This window comes from Cyprinus carpio, chromosome B3, assembly GCF_018340385.1.
Source record: "Cyprinus carpio isolate SPL01 chromosome B3, ASM1834038v1, whole genome shotgun sequence".
Classification (NCBI taxonomy): Eukaryota; Metazoa; Chordata; class Actinopteri; order Cypriniformes; family Cyprinidae; genus Cyprinus; species Cyprinus carpio.
In genome coordinates, this window is record NC_056599.1 from 34,851,415 (window position 1) to 34,866,487 (window position 15,073).

The 15,073-nt window shown below is 35.8% G+C and overlaps 3 protein-coding genes across 3 annotated transcripts; 1 reads left to right on the plus strand and 2 right to left on the minus strand.

The window, feature by feature from the left end:
• Nucleotides 1-6: 6 nt before the first annotated feature.
• Nucleotides 7-2,080, minus strand: LOC109078762 (methyltransferase-like 26). The gene is made up of 4 exons (XM_042721342.1): nucleotides 1,948-2,080; nucleotides 1,657-1,858; nucleotides 205-367; nucleotides 7-119 (listed from the first exon to the last, which is right to left on the minus strand). Exons 1-4 carry the CDS (start codon nucleotides 2,015-2,017, stop codon nucleotides 42-44), a joined length of 513 nt encoding a protein of 170 aa, XP_042577276.1. The 5' UTR covers nucleotides 2,018-2,080; the 3' UTR covers nucleotides 7-41.
• Nucleotides 2,081-2,292: 212 nt separating this feature from the next.
• On the plus strand, nucleotides 2,293-6,147 carry rsad1 (radical S-adenosyl methionine domain containing 1). The gene is made up of 9 exons (XM_042721312.1): nucleotides 2,293-2,448; nucleotides 2,547-2,680; nucleotides 2,885-3,089; nucleotides 3,550-3,915; nucleotides 4,109-4,172; nucleotides 4,746-4,893; nucleotides 4,992-5,046; nucleotides 5,345-5,448; nucleotides 5,561-6,147. The coding sequence occupies exons 1-9, from the start codon at nucleotides 2,311-2,313 to the stop codon at nucleotides 5,676-5,678; spliced, it is 1,332 nt and encodes a 443-aa protein (XP_042577246.1). The 5' UTR covers nucleotides 2,293-2,310; the 3' UTR covers nucleotides 5,679-6,147.
• Nucleotides 6,148-8,952: 2,805 nt separating this feature from the next.
• On the minus strand, nucleotides 8,953-10,573 carry rasd2 (RASD family member 2). Its single transcript, XM_019093965.2, has 2 exons — nucleotides 9,986-10,573; nucleotides 8,953-9,869 (listed from the first exon to the last, which is right to left on the minus strand). The coding sequence occupies exons 1-2, from the start codon at nucleotides 10,527-10,529 to the stop codon at nucleotides 9,361-9,363; spliced, it is 1,053 nt and encodes a 350-aa protein (XP_018949510.2). The 5' UTR covers nucleotides 10,530-10,573; the 3' UTR covers nucleotides 8,953-9,360.
• Between the last annotated feature and the right edge of the window lie 4,500 nt (nucleotides 10,574-15,073).

Consider the following 15,073-nt stretch of genomic DNA (forward strand, 5'->3'; position numbering starts at 1 on the left):
GAAGCCAATAAATGTAACCGAATGCATTAAAGAATATCGGCTTAACATGCTTCACGTACCCCGTAAGTCAGAAGCAATCCTTGTGGCTTTAGTATTTTTCCAACACTATTAAACAAACCCTGAAACCAGCGAAAAATTATTATTATTAATGCAGACATTCAACAAACAGAGAGAAAGAGAAATGAAAGTAAGTAAGCTTAATACGGTTGTGCAGGCCAGAGGTGAGATGTGCATCATGTTGATGTTCACGATGAGGTCAGATGACTCGGGTTGAATTCCAGTCCAGTTCTCCCAGCTCTGAGACACATCCAGATAGATGGGTGGCTTTACATTCTGCAGCTTGTGATACTCTCTGTATGCCTCAATACTGCAATACAAAGATCTTATCACAAATTGGTTCTTAAAAAAATCCATAAACATTTAGCATTCAATAGCAGGAATTAATTTATGGTATGTAGCCTAAACTAAAGAACAGTCGGGACTTTGAACTTCCCTTTAAAGGGTAGTTCACCCAAAAGTTAAAATTGTGTTGTCATTTACTCAGTTGTTCCAAACATGTGAGTTTCTCTCTTGTTAAACACAAAAGAAGATATTTTGAAGGATGTTAGTAAGCAGACAGTTGGCGGTAGCCATTGACTTCCATAGTATTTTTTTCCATCCTATGAAAGTCAATGGGTGCCGCCAACTGTTTAGTAGTTATTTTTCAAAATATCACCTTTTGTGTTCAACAGCTGGCTTAGAACACCTTCCAGAATTTTCATTTTTGGAACTATACTATAGCTCTGTCACAATAAGTGTTTATAGTTGGACTATACTTAACTATTTCTCTGTTATTTTTAATTAATTAGTTAATTTGCGTGAATTAGCTTGGAACAAAACCCCAAACTTTAATGTAGCTCTTTTTATAAATGGTGAGAGAATTGCCTCTATTTTCTTTTTCTTCTATTGACAGCAATGAAATTCTATTTCTGACTAACACAAGAAATAAAGTAGGGCAACTTGATTTATCGATCGGGAATTGATTGGATTGCTTCATTTCTGTCGTCATTTGCTATTATTCTGTTCAGGTTTATTATATGAACTGGTATCATTTCAGTACCTAAATGATAATGTGGATATGATTTAACATTAAACCCGCGGGACGTCCGCTCTAAATGAAATCGTTTCGGAAGGGGAGCAATTATCTGAATTTTGTGAAAGATTAGATTACATAGTTTTTTTTTACTTTGGGATTTTATGAATCATGCTAAGATCAAAAGCATGTACTCTGAAAGACCTCTATATTAAAAAATATCTATATTTTTAGTGACTAGAGCACAGCTACAAAAGGTTTCTAAAAGTGACTGAGCAGCGCCTTCTAGTGACAGATGTCTGAGCAAACTTTGGTAAGTGCACTGTCATAATCACAAGATTGCATGGGAAAATATCAATTAAAGGGTAGATTAAAAGATTATTTCAGGAAGTATTTCAACTACGAACAATTTCAACGACCAGCCTATTCAGTAAACGAGATTTGTTTTCATAACTTTAATAGTTTCAACCAATGCATTTCAGCAGCAGCGTGAATTTAACTCTGGTGCATAAGAGATTGAGAGATTTCATGTCTGCATTTAAAGTCAAGAACTGAAGATGAATCGAGGTGTTGCGCATATTTACCTCGACAGCGACTGCGCTTCAATTTCAGACGGTTGCCATGTAATGTTGGGAAATGCTTTGGCAAAGTGAACGACATGCTGTCCCGTGCCAGAAGATATTTCCAGAGCGACCAGAGGCCTGTCTGATGCCACCCTGCTTCTTAAAACAGCGAGGATCGGGTCTTTATTTCTGTCGGCTGCTGCAGCATTCAGCATCTTAGATCCTGGAACCAAGAGCAAAGCGTGAACAGATAACAGCAACTGAAAGAAGCGACGCTAACCAACCAACCAACCAACCAGAATTCAACAAGACCTTTAAAACAGGCAAAGCACGGCGATCCGAAACACTTCCGAAATTGTGCAAATGCCCAAAACAAATTCATGCATTTCGATGATGGCAGCTCACACCAGGTCACATGAGATGCATATAAAAGTAAAATATAAAAGCTTGGATATGACAAAAAAATAAAAAATAAAAAATCCAAAAAGTTATTAAAAATATCACTTCAGAAACATGTACAGTAGATAACAATTCATTATAATTATTGTTGTTGTTATTCGTATTGTTTATTTTATTCAGAACATCAGCGTTTCACTTCAGTGTGTTGCAGTAAAATAGCACCGTGCAGGAAATACGGCAGAAGCGTAACTTCACTGCCGACTCTTCAAGTACAATATGTCGAGACAAACATTACTAACACAACAGCACGCTTTACAGTGTTTGGGAGCGGCGCTCGGTTCTGTGCTGTCGAGATCTATCGCTAGTAATCACAGATTGCCTCCTCAAGCAGATGAAGCGTCGCTTTATGTCCACGTGAGTCAGTGTCTGAACACGTCTGTCAGTCAAAGCCAGTCACTGGTGGAATGTTAAACGTGTTGTGTTTTACCTGTCCGTGTCTCTTCTTTTTACAGTGGCCCTACTGCCTAAAAAGATGCTCCTACTGCAACTTCAACAAGTATATTCCTCGGAATGACAACCACGCGGTCATGACAGCATGTCTGCAGAAAGAGACACAAACCTTACTGCAGCTCAGTCAGGTCTCCAGGTGGGTGCGCAGAGATACTGTCAAATAATAGGCTTTGAACAATACACTTGAGACCACAATGAAAATTTTCAAAAAATAAAAAAATTCTCCTTTTTGTAAGAAATGACTAAATACAGGTTTGGGACAACGTGTGGGTAAATAATGACAAAATGTTTGTTTTTGGGTGGACTAAATACCTTGAATTAATTCTGTGCTGTCCTGTAGGATCAGCTCAGTGTTTTTTGGAGGAGGGACACCCAGCTTGGCTCAGCCCTCTACAATCGCTGCTGTCTTGGAGACCGTCTCTGAACACGCCCGTCTCTCAGACGAAGCAGAGGTCACTCTGGAGGTGAACCCTACACCTGCTGGAAAAGCTAGTTTGAAAGACTTCACGTTAGCAGGAGTTAACCGGTTTTCTGTCGGAATTCAGGTACAGTTAGGTCCATTTTATAATATATATATATATATATATATATATATATATATGGACACTGACACAGTTTTCATAATTTTGGCTCTGTATGCCACCAGAATAGAATTAAAATGAAACGTTTAAGATGAAATTGAAGTGCAGACTTTAAGCTTTAATTCAAGGGGTTAAAAAAATATAAAATAAAATGCTTAGGAATTACAACTATTTTTATATGCAGATGTTTGCTGTAAATAATGCTGGGGAGTGTGTAGCTGGAGTGTGCACTGAGCTTTATTTTGAGCTCATACATTTATCATATAACTGTAACATGAATATGCTTTGGTCAACAGTTAAAATAATAAAAATCGTGCCTGTGTCGAAATATATATATTATATAGATCCAACTGTATGTTGCATGCACATGATGTTACATAGTTTTGACCAAGTCTCCATATAGATCTAATGCTATTCTCCACAGTCGCTGAATGATGATCACCTGAGGACACTAGGAAGGGATCACGATTCCCAGCATGCTCTCTGGACAGTGTCAGAGGCCAGGACGCTCTGCCCGGGACGCGTGTCAGTGGATGTCATGTTTGCGCTTCCAGGACAAAGTGTAAAGTCATGGGAGAGTGAGCTGGAGAAATTGATGCCAGTTTGCGATGATCACGTTTCACTGTATCAGCTGACTTTGGAAAGGGGTACGCAGCTTTTTAAACCGGTTGACAGCGGTGAACTAAGCGTGCCTGGTGACGATGTCACAGCTGTCATGTACAATACAGCACGGCGAGTCCTGGAGAAAGCTGGGTTTCGTCAATACGAAGTGTCCAACTTTGCCAAAAATGTAAGTTATAATAATTGCTTTAATTCTTATAAGGTGAAAAAAATAAGTTCCTGTGTTGGACATGTGTTGGAATCCTAGGTGTACAAATAGAATGTAATATGCTGCAAGTCGCTCTGCATAAAAGTTTCTGGCAAATGAATAAATGCTGTGTTATAGTAGTAGTAGTAGTTTATGGATTATGTGTTTATTGTAGAACGCTGTCAGTGAACACAATATCGGGTACTGGAAGGGACGTCAGTACATCGGTGTAGGACCAGGTACATCTGTGCACATACACTACTGTTCAAAATATATTTTAATGCTTTTATTAAGGGGAAGATTGCATGCAATTTGTCATTAGTGAAAGTAAAGAGATTGTTAATGTTTGTGTTGTGATATTGATCTTTTATATAAATTGTTCTTTTGGTCTTTTTATTCATCAGAGAATCCTTAAATGTATCATAGTTTCCACAAAAATATTGAGCAGCACAACTGTTTTAACACTGATAATAAAGACTGTTTCTTGAGTAGCAAATTAGAATGTTAGAATGATTTCTGAAGATCATGTGACACTGAGGACTGGAGTAATGATGCTGAAAATTCAGCTGCGTATCACAGATATACATATAATTTTAACATATTTTCAAATAGAAAACAGTTATTTGAAATTGTCATTTCATAATATTAGTATTAATGTTAAATGAATCAAGTGTGATATGTGCATTGCATTTTCAGTTATACATCAATACCCCTTTGTTGCTTACTGTTTTTACTGTATTATTGATCAAATAAATGCACTTCTTTAAGTCTTACTGACCGCAAACTTTTTTGTATTCAATATCATCTGTTAGGGGCACATGGACGGTTTGTGGCGCGTGCAGTGGGAGGAGTTCAGAGGGAAGCACGAACCCAGACTTTAGAACCAGATGTTTGGATACGAGAGGTTCAGCGTCACGGTCACGGGACACGCCGCCGAATACAGCTCGACCACCGTGGCCTGTAAGACTGTCTCATCTGTAGTCCACACACAACTCGCTGTGGACTGATTACACAGACTGTTACTGAGTTACTGATTCGGATGGAAATTGTCTCTGCAGGCTGGAGGAGGTTTTGGTCATGGGTCTGCGTATGAATGAAGGAATCACACAGCAGGTACAGTGGACCGCTGGATAACATAACATTGGTTTTACAACTGTAAAACATTTCAACCAGTTATGTTTTGCATTAAAAAAAGAAACTTTTAGGCTATTACTGTTATCATTAGTATTAGTAATATATTTTGCATTGACATTTTCATTACAATTAAGCACATTTTAAAAAAAAAAAAATGTATTAGTTATTGACTATTTAAAATGTACAGTATGTTTATTTATTTATTTGGGTGCCCTTTTAGATAAAGCTGATGAAGTGACTGGTGCCTTTGTTTTCTGCTTTATTTTTTATATTGTAGCACTGGGAGTTATTCAGCCCAGAAGATGACCTCCAACAAATTTTTGGGATGTCAGAAAAAGTTCAAGAATTTCAAGCAGGGGGACTTTTAATACTTAATGAGAGGTATTGTTTACTGCTTAAATATGATCTGTGCGTTTCTACTTGTTAAATAAACCAAGTGTGATGTGTTCATTGCATTTTCAGTTATACACCAATGCCCTTATCTTTGTTTTAGGGGTTTGCGGTGTTCCTGGGAAGGGTTAGCATTACTGGACAGCATCTTGCCCACAATGCTGCTGGAATTAGAGATGTTTTTCAAAAAGCTGTACACCAGCAGAAAGACAGAGAGATGACAGTTTGCATCAGAGAAATATGAGAAAGAGATTGCCCACAAGGTAATGCATAATAGGGTAAAAATGAAACAACTTCTCCCATGTGGAGAAACGTTTAGTCTTGAAGAATGAACATTGGTCAGTTATGTGACACTTTTTTGTTATTTATTAATTTATTCACAAATGCAGTATGCTTTTTTTTTTTTACAATTAGCATGATTTTATGTCTGAATATAATTTTTTTGTTTTGTTTGTTTGTTAGGGGATGCATAACGTAAATATGTGAGAATATGATCTTGATATAATATTGAAGAAAAAAATATTTCTTGAATGGAAAACAATGTTCATTATCAGCATGAAATAGAAAAAACCCTGTTATGAATGCATGTGAACACCCATGCATATGCTTCATTTTTTTCTAAAAGCCTTTTGATTTTGTTTAACCAATTACATAACTTCCATTAAAAAATGACAAATTTCTCTCTGGTGACATATGAAGGACATCTCCAATCATTTAGTCCCTTAAACAACACCCACAATTCAAAATCCATTCAACAGCTATACATGTTTTACTTTGGTGTTAATTTTTTACACTCTGATGTACATTTCAATATGGAAGACAAGATCTGCCGCTACTTCAATTTAATTGTTACTTTAAGTTTATTACTTTTTATATTGAAAAAATCTATGAAAAACTAAACAAGGATTGTATTCACATTTTTATTTTATTTATTTTTATTTTATTAGTTTATTTGACAGGGACCGTGCACAGTTCAGGCCCTGTACCAGAGTTAACTGTACAGCTAATTTACATCTGTGGTCCCTGGGCAAGGAAGAGAGAGAAAAAAAAAGAAAAATATAGACCATGTAGACAATACTATCAAAACAGATAAAAACAAACAACATGTGACAGACATTACTCGCATATAAACCAAAACACAAATATAGATACACATTCCATAGATTAATGATCACATAATTGATTCGCCTTCAGCCAAGTTTTTAAGGATATTTTAAAACTGTGAAAGCTTTCACAATCTCTAATATAAGGTGGAATTAAGTTCCACCTTTCTACTACAGAAAAAGAAAAAGCTGATTGTCCAAATTTAGTCTTTCTAAACTGGGTGTAACAGTCACCTCTTACAGAAGCCCTGGTGACCCTTACATTTTTCTGCAAAATGACACACATTGCTTGAGTGCCTGGTGACCCTTACATTTTCTCTGCAAAATGAATATCATTGACATGTCTGCAAAACAGAGAAAACTATCAAAGGTTAATAAGTTGTATTTTTTTTATGATGGTGCAATGGTGATAGTTTCTTGGTTTTTTGTCAAGAACTTACCGCTCGTTTACTTTGATGCGTTTTCTATTATGAATAACTTGAAAATGTTGCCTGAACTACATTACCAACTTTTAAAATGATAACTAAAATAACTAAATATGTTTTAATTGTGTTTAAACAAGAAACAATACTGTGAATAAGGAGCAAAATGAATAATTCATGATACGAAATGACCTTCTGTGTAACTGAGAACGTGGGTGGTGTGGAAAAGAAAGCATATGCTATGAGAAATCACTTCTGTGCCAAATAACTCAAGATATTAAAGCCCTCAGGGCATATAATCACATCAAATGTCATAGATCAGAGAAGGCATGGTGTTCATCTTTTTACAGATTCTTTTTACATGTATTCAAAGTGTATGGAAAATATAGTAGTTTTACATTATGGTTGCACCACATGATCATTTTAGAGTCATCACACTGAAAGCATTCTGAAAATGATATGAAAGTTTTTATGAAACGAATACAGAGTATTTCTAAGAACTTGAGTGTGCCTTTTAAACTGGATTTGTAAAATATTGGCAATTTTTACAGTAAATTTTTTTTTAGTAATATTTTAATACATTCAGGAATCTGTAAAAAGATGAACACCATGCCTTCTCTGATCTATGACATTTGATGTGATTATATGCCCTGAGGGCTTTAATATCTTGAGTTATTTGGCACAGAAGTGATTTCTCATAGCATATGCTTTCTTTTCCAAACCACCCACATTCTCAGTTACACAGAAGGTCATTTCGTATCATGAATTATTCAATTTGCTCCTTATTCACAGTATTTTTTCTGGTTTAAGCACAGTTTAAATATATTTAGTTATTTTAGTTATCATTTTGAAAGTTGGTAATGTAGTTCAGACAACATTTTCAAGCTATTCATAATAGAAAACGCATCAAAGTAAACGAGCGGTACGCTGTCCATGGTACTGAGCGCGTTGAGTCATGCACACATCCGTGTACGCATTGAAACTTCTGTGCGATGCTTATTGTCTTACCGTTAATGTGAGTTATCATTTATTGTTCTCAATATTCATCACCGGATTCATGATTATTCAAAGTCTAAAGGGAATTCATCTCTCGGCTGTGTCGTGTTGTATAATGTCTATTATGCAAAGCGTGATTGTACTGTATTGCCCGGGACTCACACATATACGAGTGCGTGGGCGCGTTTTCTTACTAATATGAGAGAATTTTACGCCAGCATAGCGATGATGACTCAAGACACTGCAGATGATGAGAACCATGGCTTCACCACCCACGCCTTTCTTCCCGTTGTTCACCCATAAATGGTCATACTGTGATTAAACTGGTTTCTCCTTAAAGCAGAGGCGTATGTCTGTCGGCAAAACTGAGGCAGGGGGACACGGTATAAATATAGCTCAGCTCATGTATATTAAATACATGACGTTACATTCTCTCATTCGTCCTGTCGGTGATGTATCATGATCCTTCAGGAATCATTCGAATATGTTGATTTGGTTGCATCAAGAATCATTTCTCATTATGAATGTTCGACATTTCTACAACTTCAGGGAAAATATTGTTTGCAATGACCCTGACTTCTTGAAAAAGCTCCTGTATTTTTAGAGAAAAAAAAAAAACGATGCAATATTTTTTATTAACTTTTTATTGTTGTCTGTGATACAAGACAAGGTGGAAACAAATCTGAGGTAACAGGTCTTTTATCAAGAATCGATGCGTTTTTTTAATAGTTAGTAGGCTATAAGAAATGTTAAAAACAAATTTGAGGTAATACATTCAATATAAAGAAAACATGCATACTTTCTTTACATTTCCCTGTTGGAAAAAACAAGTCGGTAGCTGTTTTGGAATCAGTTTTACTTCAGCTAATGACCAGCTTAGACCAGCTACACTGAAAAAAAGGTAACCTTAAAACGGTAAAATAGGTATTATTTGGTTTTTGAGTCATATATATTAACTGGTTTTGGAGAACCAATCTAAATACATTAATTTATACCAACAAAACTCATGTTTATGCGTTAAATCAGGTAGAAAAAGCTCTTTAGGATAACAATGTCAGGTTACCTCTTTCTACAGTATGGTTGACCAGCCTCAGTGTAACCAAAAAACAACTAATTTGACCAATATTCAGAGTTGCTGGTTTGTTGCTGATCCACCAGTTTGTCAACCAGTTTACACCTGATAATAACTAGTTTTGACTAGCTATACCATCTGAAGCCCGACTTTCCAACAGGGTTATAATAAAAACATTTCACAAATACTTTGTCAGTGTGTAGAATCTGTCCCGTGGTCCAGCCAGGGACTTACAGAATATAATAATTCTTACATCGTTGAATAATTATTATTCATAGGTTTGAAACAGAGTCCCTATAGCGTTACTCTTTTACTGTATTTGACACCTCTCAATAGGTGTGATTCGTTTAGGGGTGCTCGGGCCCATTACGCGCCGCAGATCGCTATTGAAACTCGGTCTGCGGGCGAGCGGGTGCACCGCGCCACACGGCTCTTTCATGGCTCTTTTGTTTCTCTTTCTGCTGCTCAGCGCTTGATACGTGTGGATGGAGATGTCTCGATGGAGAGAGGGTCTGGTTTCTGCGGGGAGCCCTCCCAGCACCGCCAGGCCCTCGAACATCTCCTCCAGGTTGGTGCAGTCTTTGGCGGACACCTCAAAGAGGACACTTTCCTCCCCGAGAGACTGGCGGATATCGGAGTGCTGGACAGCTCTCGAGGAGTTTAAGTCAGTTTTATTGCCACAGATTATTATCGGAAGCTGTCTGTTTTCTTTGGACTTGGTCAGCTTGGATTTGGCAGTGAAAATCTCCTCGCGTAACGAGCAGATCTCCGTGAAAGACTCTCGGTCAGTTACGCTGAACACCAGCAGGAATATGTCACCTGTTGAGGTCATAAAGCACGTGAAATTAGATCTTTGTACACCACGGGCTATAATTAAACTATTTAAGTAATTGAATTGAACACTAATTGAGTTAAAACTCGGTGCACATACTGACCTGTCAGAATAGACAGTCTTCGCTTGGCCGGAAAGTCTCTCTCTTTGGACGCGTCCAGGATGTCTAACTGGTATCTCTCTCCTCGGATGTGGTAGAGTTTGCTGTGAAAGTCTTCGGTTGTTGGCTCGTACTGTTCCTCGAATCGATCATCACCCAAAAAACGGCTTATAATCGCCGTTTTACCCACTCGGGGCGCGCCGAGCACAACTATGCGCCGGTAGTGACTGGGTTTTACGCTGACCAGCTCGTCGTTTTTACTCTCATATCTCATATGCTTTGTTTTATAGAGGAGCGATGCGGAAAAGGGATCCAGAGATCTCCTGGGTTTGCGTTCAGACGACGAGGGTCGCTTTCCAGTGCTGGAGGAGCGCACCACTCGCGCCTTTGGCTCTGGATGTTTCCAGTGCGACTCGCACTGCAAATGCATGTCAGCTGTTGCGGTGCCTCCGGAATGATAGGTGGAACTGGGGGTGGTAGCGGTGCCATCAACTGAAAGAAGAGCTTTATCAGTTGTGTTCACCTCCATGCTCCTGGCTGGTATCATCCAGAACGGCTGGTGCTGAGGTCGGCAGGATGGTGCAGTGAGTAGTGCTCGGTTCCCGCAGTGCTTTTTATATGCTGATGATGGATGGGTGGTCTCGTGTGGTGCGTCATTCAATGCTTAGGGCTCCTCTGGTGAATCTGAACAATTCTGTTTAAGGTATTGTTACTTGGATATGGGCCATTATTATGTAGAGCTGCAGAGTATTGTCAGTTAAATGCAGCTTTAATGCAGACTTAAGTCCTGTTTATATCATTACTGACGAAGTCAAAAGTTTGTATTTTCCAGCTTAATTTGGAGTGAAAGATGCTTGAAAAGCTACATTAAGTTATCCATTTCTCCCATTAAATGAGTTTTGTTGATATAAATTTATGTATTTAGGTTGATTGAGAGGTGTTAAATATTATGTTTGACTTGAAAGACCATTCTATTTTTCAGTGTATTGTCATAAATAATTTTACATTTATATGAAATGCATGGAAGAACAAGTTAATAGCACAATTTTGAGTGCGATATTTTCTTTATAGTTCAATCAAATTAATAAAGAGTAACTTACGAAGAAGTTTAGGGTCAGAAAGCTTCTGAGATTGCATTTATTACATAAAATTTTGTAAAGTAACTAATATTGCGAAATATTATTACAATTTAAAATATCAGTGTTCTGTTTGAATATATTTTAAGATGTAGTTTATTCCTGTGACGCAAAGCTGAATTTTCAGCATCATTACTCTCTTCAGTCTTCAGTGTCAGGGAGTAATAGTTGCATGTAACAGAATTACTTAATTACAAAATAAGGTTACACTTTATTTTAAGGTGTCCTTGTTACAGTGTAATTACATTAAGTAGTGAGAAATATTAATTAACTACATGTACTTACTATATGGTTAGGGTTAGGATTAGAGTCTGGCTTGTGTTACTTGCGTGTTATTACGCATAATTAATTGTTAATACAATAGTAAGTACATGTAACGTAACAAGGACATCTTAAAATAGTGTTACCCAAAATAAATGTTAATGTAATCAGTTACTGAGACAAAATGTGTTATTAAATTACAGTTACTTATGAAAATGTGAAAGATTACAAAGGGGGTTACATCTGAATTTATTTCACACACATACAGATTGAATCGATTTCTCTCATAAATTGCATTGACTGCTCTAAAATATGAGACACCAGTGTTTCAGGAGTTTAGGACACATGCTTATTCAATAACTGTTTTATTTGGGTGTATGCTTTATTTTTTTTAAGATGAATTGTTCTTCCAAGGCATTGTTAGATGCCAGTGTTTCCTGCTATGCAAAGGTTTGATTTAAAAAATCAGTATCATAGCTATTAAACTATATCTTATGCTTTTAAATCTGTATTTAACCTCAGAACTATCTCAAAGTAAGAAGAGGTGATAAATTCTGATTTTGTGGTGGCTGTGCTTTAAAATTCAATTATTTTAATCTTAATAATTCAAGGGATTTGGAAAGTCTTACAATAATCAGTGCTGAGCACTACTGTAAGGTTAACCCTGCCTGCTTTAAATGTTTCAAAAGTAGTAATAGTTGGAAACATTAGAAATTTAGAAAAGTAATCAAATGTAATCAGTTAAATTACTTTAATAAAGCAATGGAAGTAGTTACCCTATTTAAAATGTAATATGTAGTGTAACTTGTAATCTGTAACCTATTACATTTCCAAAGTAACCTTCCCAACATTGGTCACATGATCCTTCAGAAATCACTCTAAAATTCTGATTTGCTGCTCAAGAAACATTTCTTATTCTTATCAATGGTTTTCCAACTAAGCTTTGCATGTCACAAAGAAACCTAACCAAAGCCGGTCTGGAACGGTCCACACTGCTCAGGTCTGAAATGCTATAATAAGATAAGCAAAGTGATACAGACAATGAAAAGTCCCAGTGATTTTGTGCTAAATATAAGCACTCTTGTAACACTGCTCAAATAATCAAACACATGAACCAGAACCAACTGTTGGATAATATTGTTTTTGAAATAGGTGCGTCAACGTGCAGCTTTCAGTATAGCGGCATGAGTGGCATGTGGGTGGCAATGTTTCAGCTTACTTCCCTTAGTTGTCAGGATAATTGTGGGGTTGCTAATGACTGACTTTGCAAAATATTTATTAAACACAGCTTAATTTTCATTTACTGAATGATTTCCTGATGGATAGCCCATATTATTTGTGTGGGCACACAGGAACATTTGGTCAAAGAGGTAAAGGTTTATGCCCTTCTGTTTTTGTTTGTGTGTGTGTGTCTAGATGAGACTGGTACCTCGGGAATTGCATATATATTAATGAGTCTGTTTCACATCCCATTAATCCCTTTTTTTGTGTTATAATGCTGATGGCTCTCTCTTAATAGAAATAGAAAAACAGCTGACATTAAACTAATCCAAGCATCACGACAATATTTTATATAGGTATGATCACGACCATCATTCTCTCTCGCAGCTGACAACTGATTTGAACAGAGCTCTAAGCTTGTGTAAAAGCAGCAAACTTTCACATACTTTGGAAGATTTTAAAAGAATATACTTAAGTGTGAACTGACTGTAATGTTTTCAGACCCTTAAGTGCATGTTATTTACAATTAAATTAAAATATATTGTTTTAATTTATATTAAATGCAGTCATCTGAACTTCAGAGTGTTTTTTTATCTACTTAAGTAGGACTTAAGAACATTTTATATGTAATTTCATAATTACTTTATTGTCTTTTGAAATATGGTTAAAGTGAACTGCTAAATCAATCATGTATGGTCAACTAAAATATACTTTAATGTCATTTCTACTGTATGTTATGTAATCATATATATTTGTAAGGATGAGGTTGCAATTTAGTGCACTTATATTAACTCCAAATGTAATATTATTTAAAATGTTAATCAATTATTTTACATGTGCTTTAGTATGTTAGTCAACACATTAAAATAAGTGTACTTTAAAACATGCTAAGATTACTAAAATGTAATGATTTAAAATGTATTTTAAAGTAAAACTTTTAATTTGACATTGTAGTTTGTGTTTGTAATGAAAATTAAAATGTGCTTAATTGGCATGAAAATAATGTAATTATTCGAAACATTTAAATGTTCCAAAAAAGGGCCAAATATTTGGGTGAAATATCACCATATTCAAGAATCCTCACCTTCTGTGTAAACAACACCTACATCTCTGAGAGTCTCAGCTCGACTCCGTTCACTCAAGGCTACTCTGAATGGACTGCATTGGTGCTCGGTGTGCTTTTGCTTTTCTTCTCCAATGCTTACCTTGGAGTGCCTGATACGAAATGTTCTCTACAGAGAATGGAATATGCATCACCATGGCAACTCTGCACTTTCTAACACTGCTTTCCAGAATATATTCCATAACTCTTAAAAGCAGAGGACATGTCTTTTGTGAGCCATCACAATATCACTCACTCCTCTGTAAGGCCTTGTGTTCAGTTTTATGGCCTTGCTTTCTATTGTGCTGAGATGTTCAGAGAACTTGGAGGCACGTATGGTTTCTCAGCAGTAGAATTCACTAAGTAAGTAAATGTATTCACTGAAGATAAAATGTGAAGTTGCAATGGCCTCAAATGATCTATCATTGCAACAATTACTCATTTAGATTAAATATGTCAAAATATGTTAAATTCAGTCAGCTTGAAAGAGTTCTATGCACATTGTTCACTTTCTTTACATGGTTGAAACTTCATCTTGTTTCTTCAAATCAAAATGCATGTTCTCTTAAATTAGTGACAAAATTACATGAGACACTCATGTGACACAATTGCACAAAACACATTAAAATGCCACTTGCAGACCTGGAAAATAAATGTGACGTGTAACAATGAACTAACATTTATTTCACATTTGTTTAACAATCAACATCATTTTAATTAAAAATAAATAAAACTTTTAAATTAACCCTCTAGTGCTGCTTTATTATTATTTTAATTTATTTTTAAAATAATTTTTACTTCAACGGAATGCTGTGAAAATTTGTTTAAGGTTTTGGCATTTGCTATGTGAACCCCAAAAAAGTAATTTTGAATGATTTTGAAAAAGTTAAATGGTCCTGAAAACCAGTTGCTAATTTTTTTTTTTTTTTTTAAATATCAATCTCAAATTTGAAATACAACTTGTTTGTGTTTTGATTTTCACAGTTTTTGAGTGAAAATAGTATATTTGTGCATTTTAATTTCAATAAACTTAAACTTTTGTAACTTGTTTTATTTTTTGAACTCGTCTCACTTCAGTAATTATCTCTGTCTTCTGAATGAAGTTCAGTCTGTGCTCCAAGATTTATCTTCATGATTAGAACCATAAAATACAAAAATACTATACACATTAATTTTAATTTTCATAAATTTTAATTAATTATATTTATTCATCTGTAGGCCTATGAGAACTAAAAATGCATTAATCAGTCTTGCCTGCATGCTCTTCTTGTTGTTTCAATTAAAAACGATATATTGAGAAAGAAAACCTTCCTTTAGATGTTTTACTTTTGTTCCTAAAAAAAAGAAAACCCTTGCTTGGTCATTTTAACA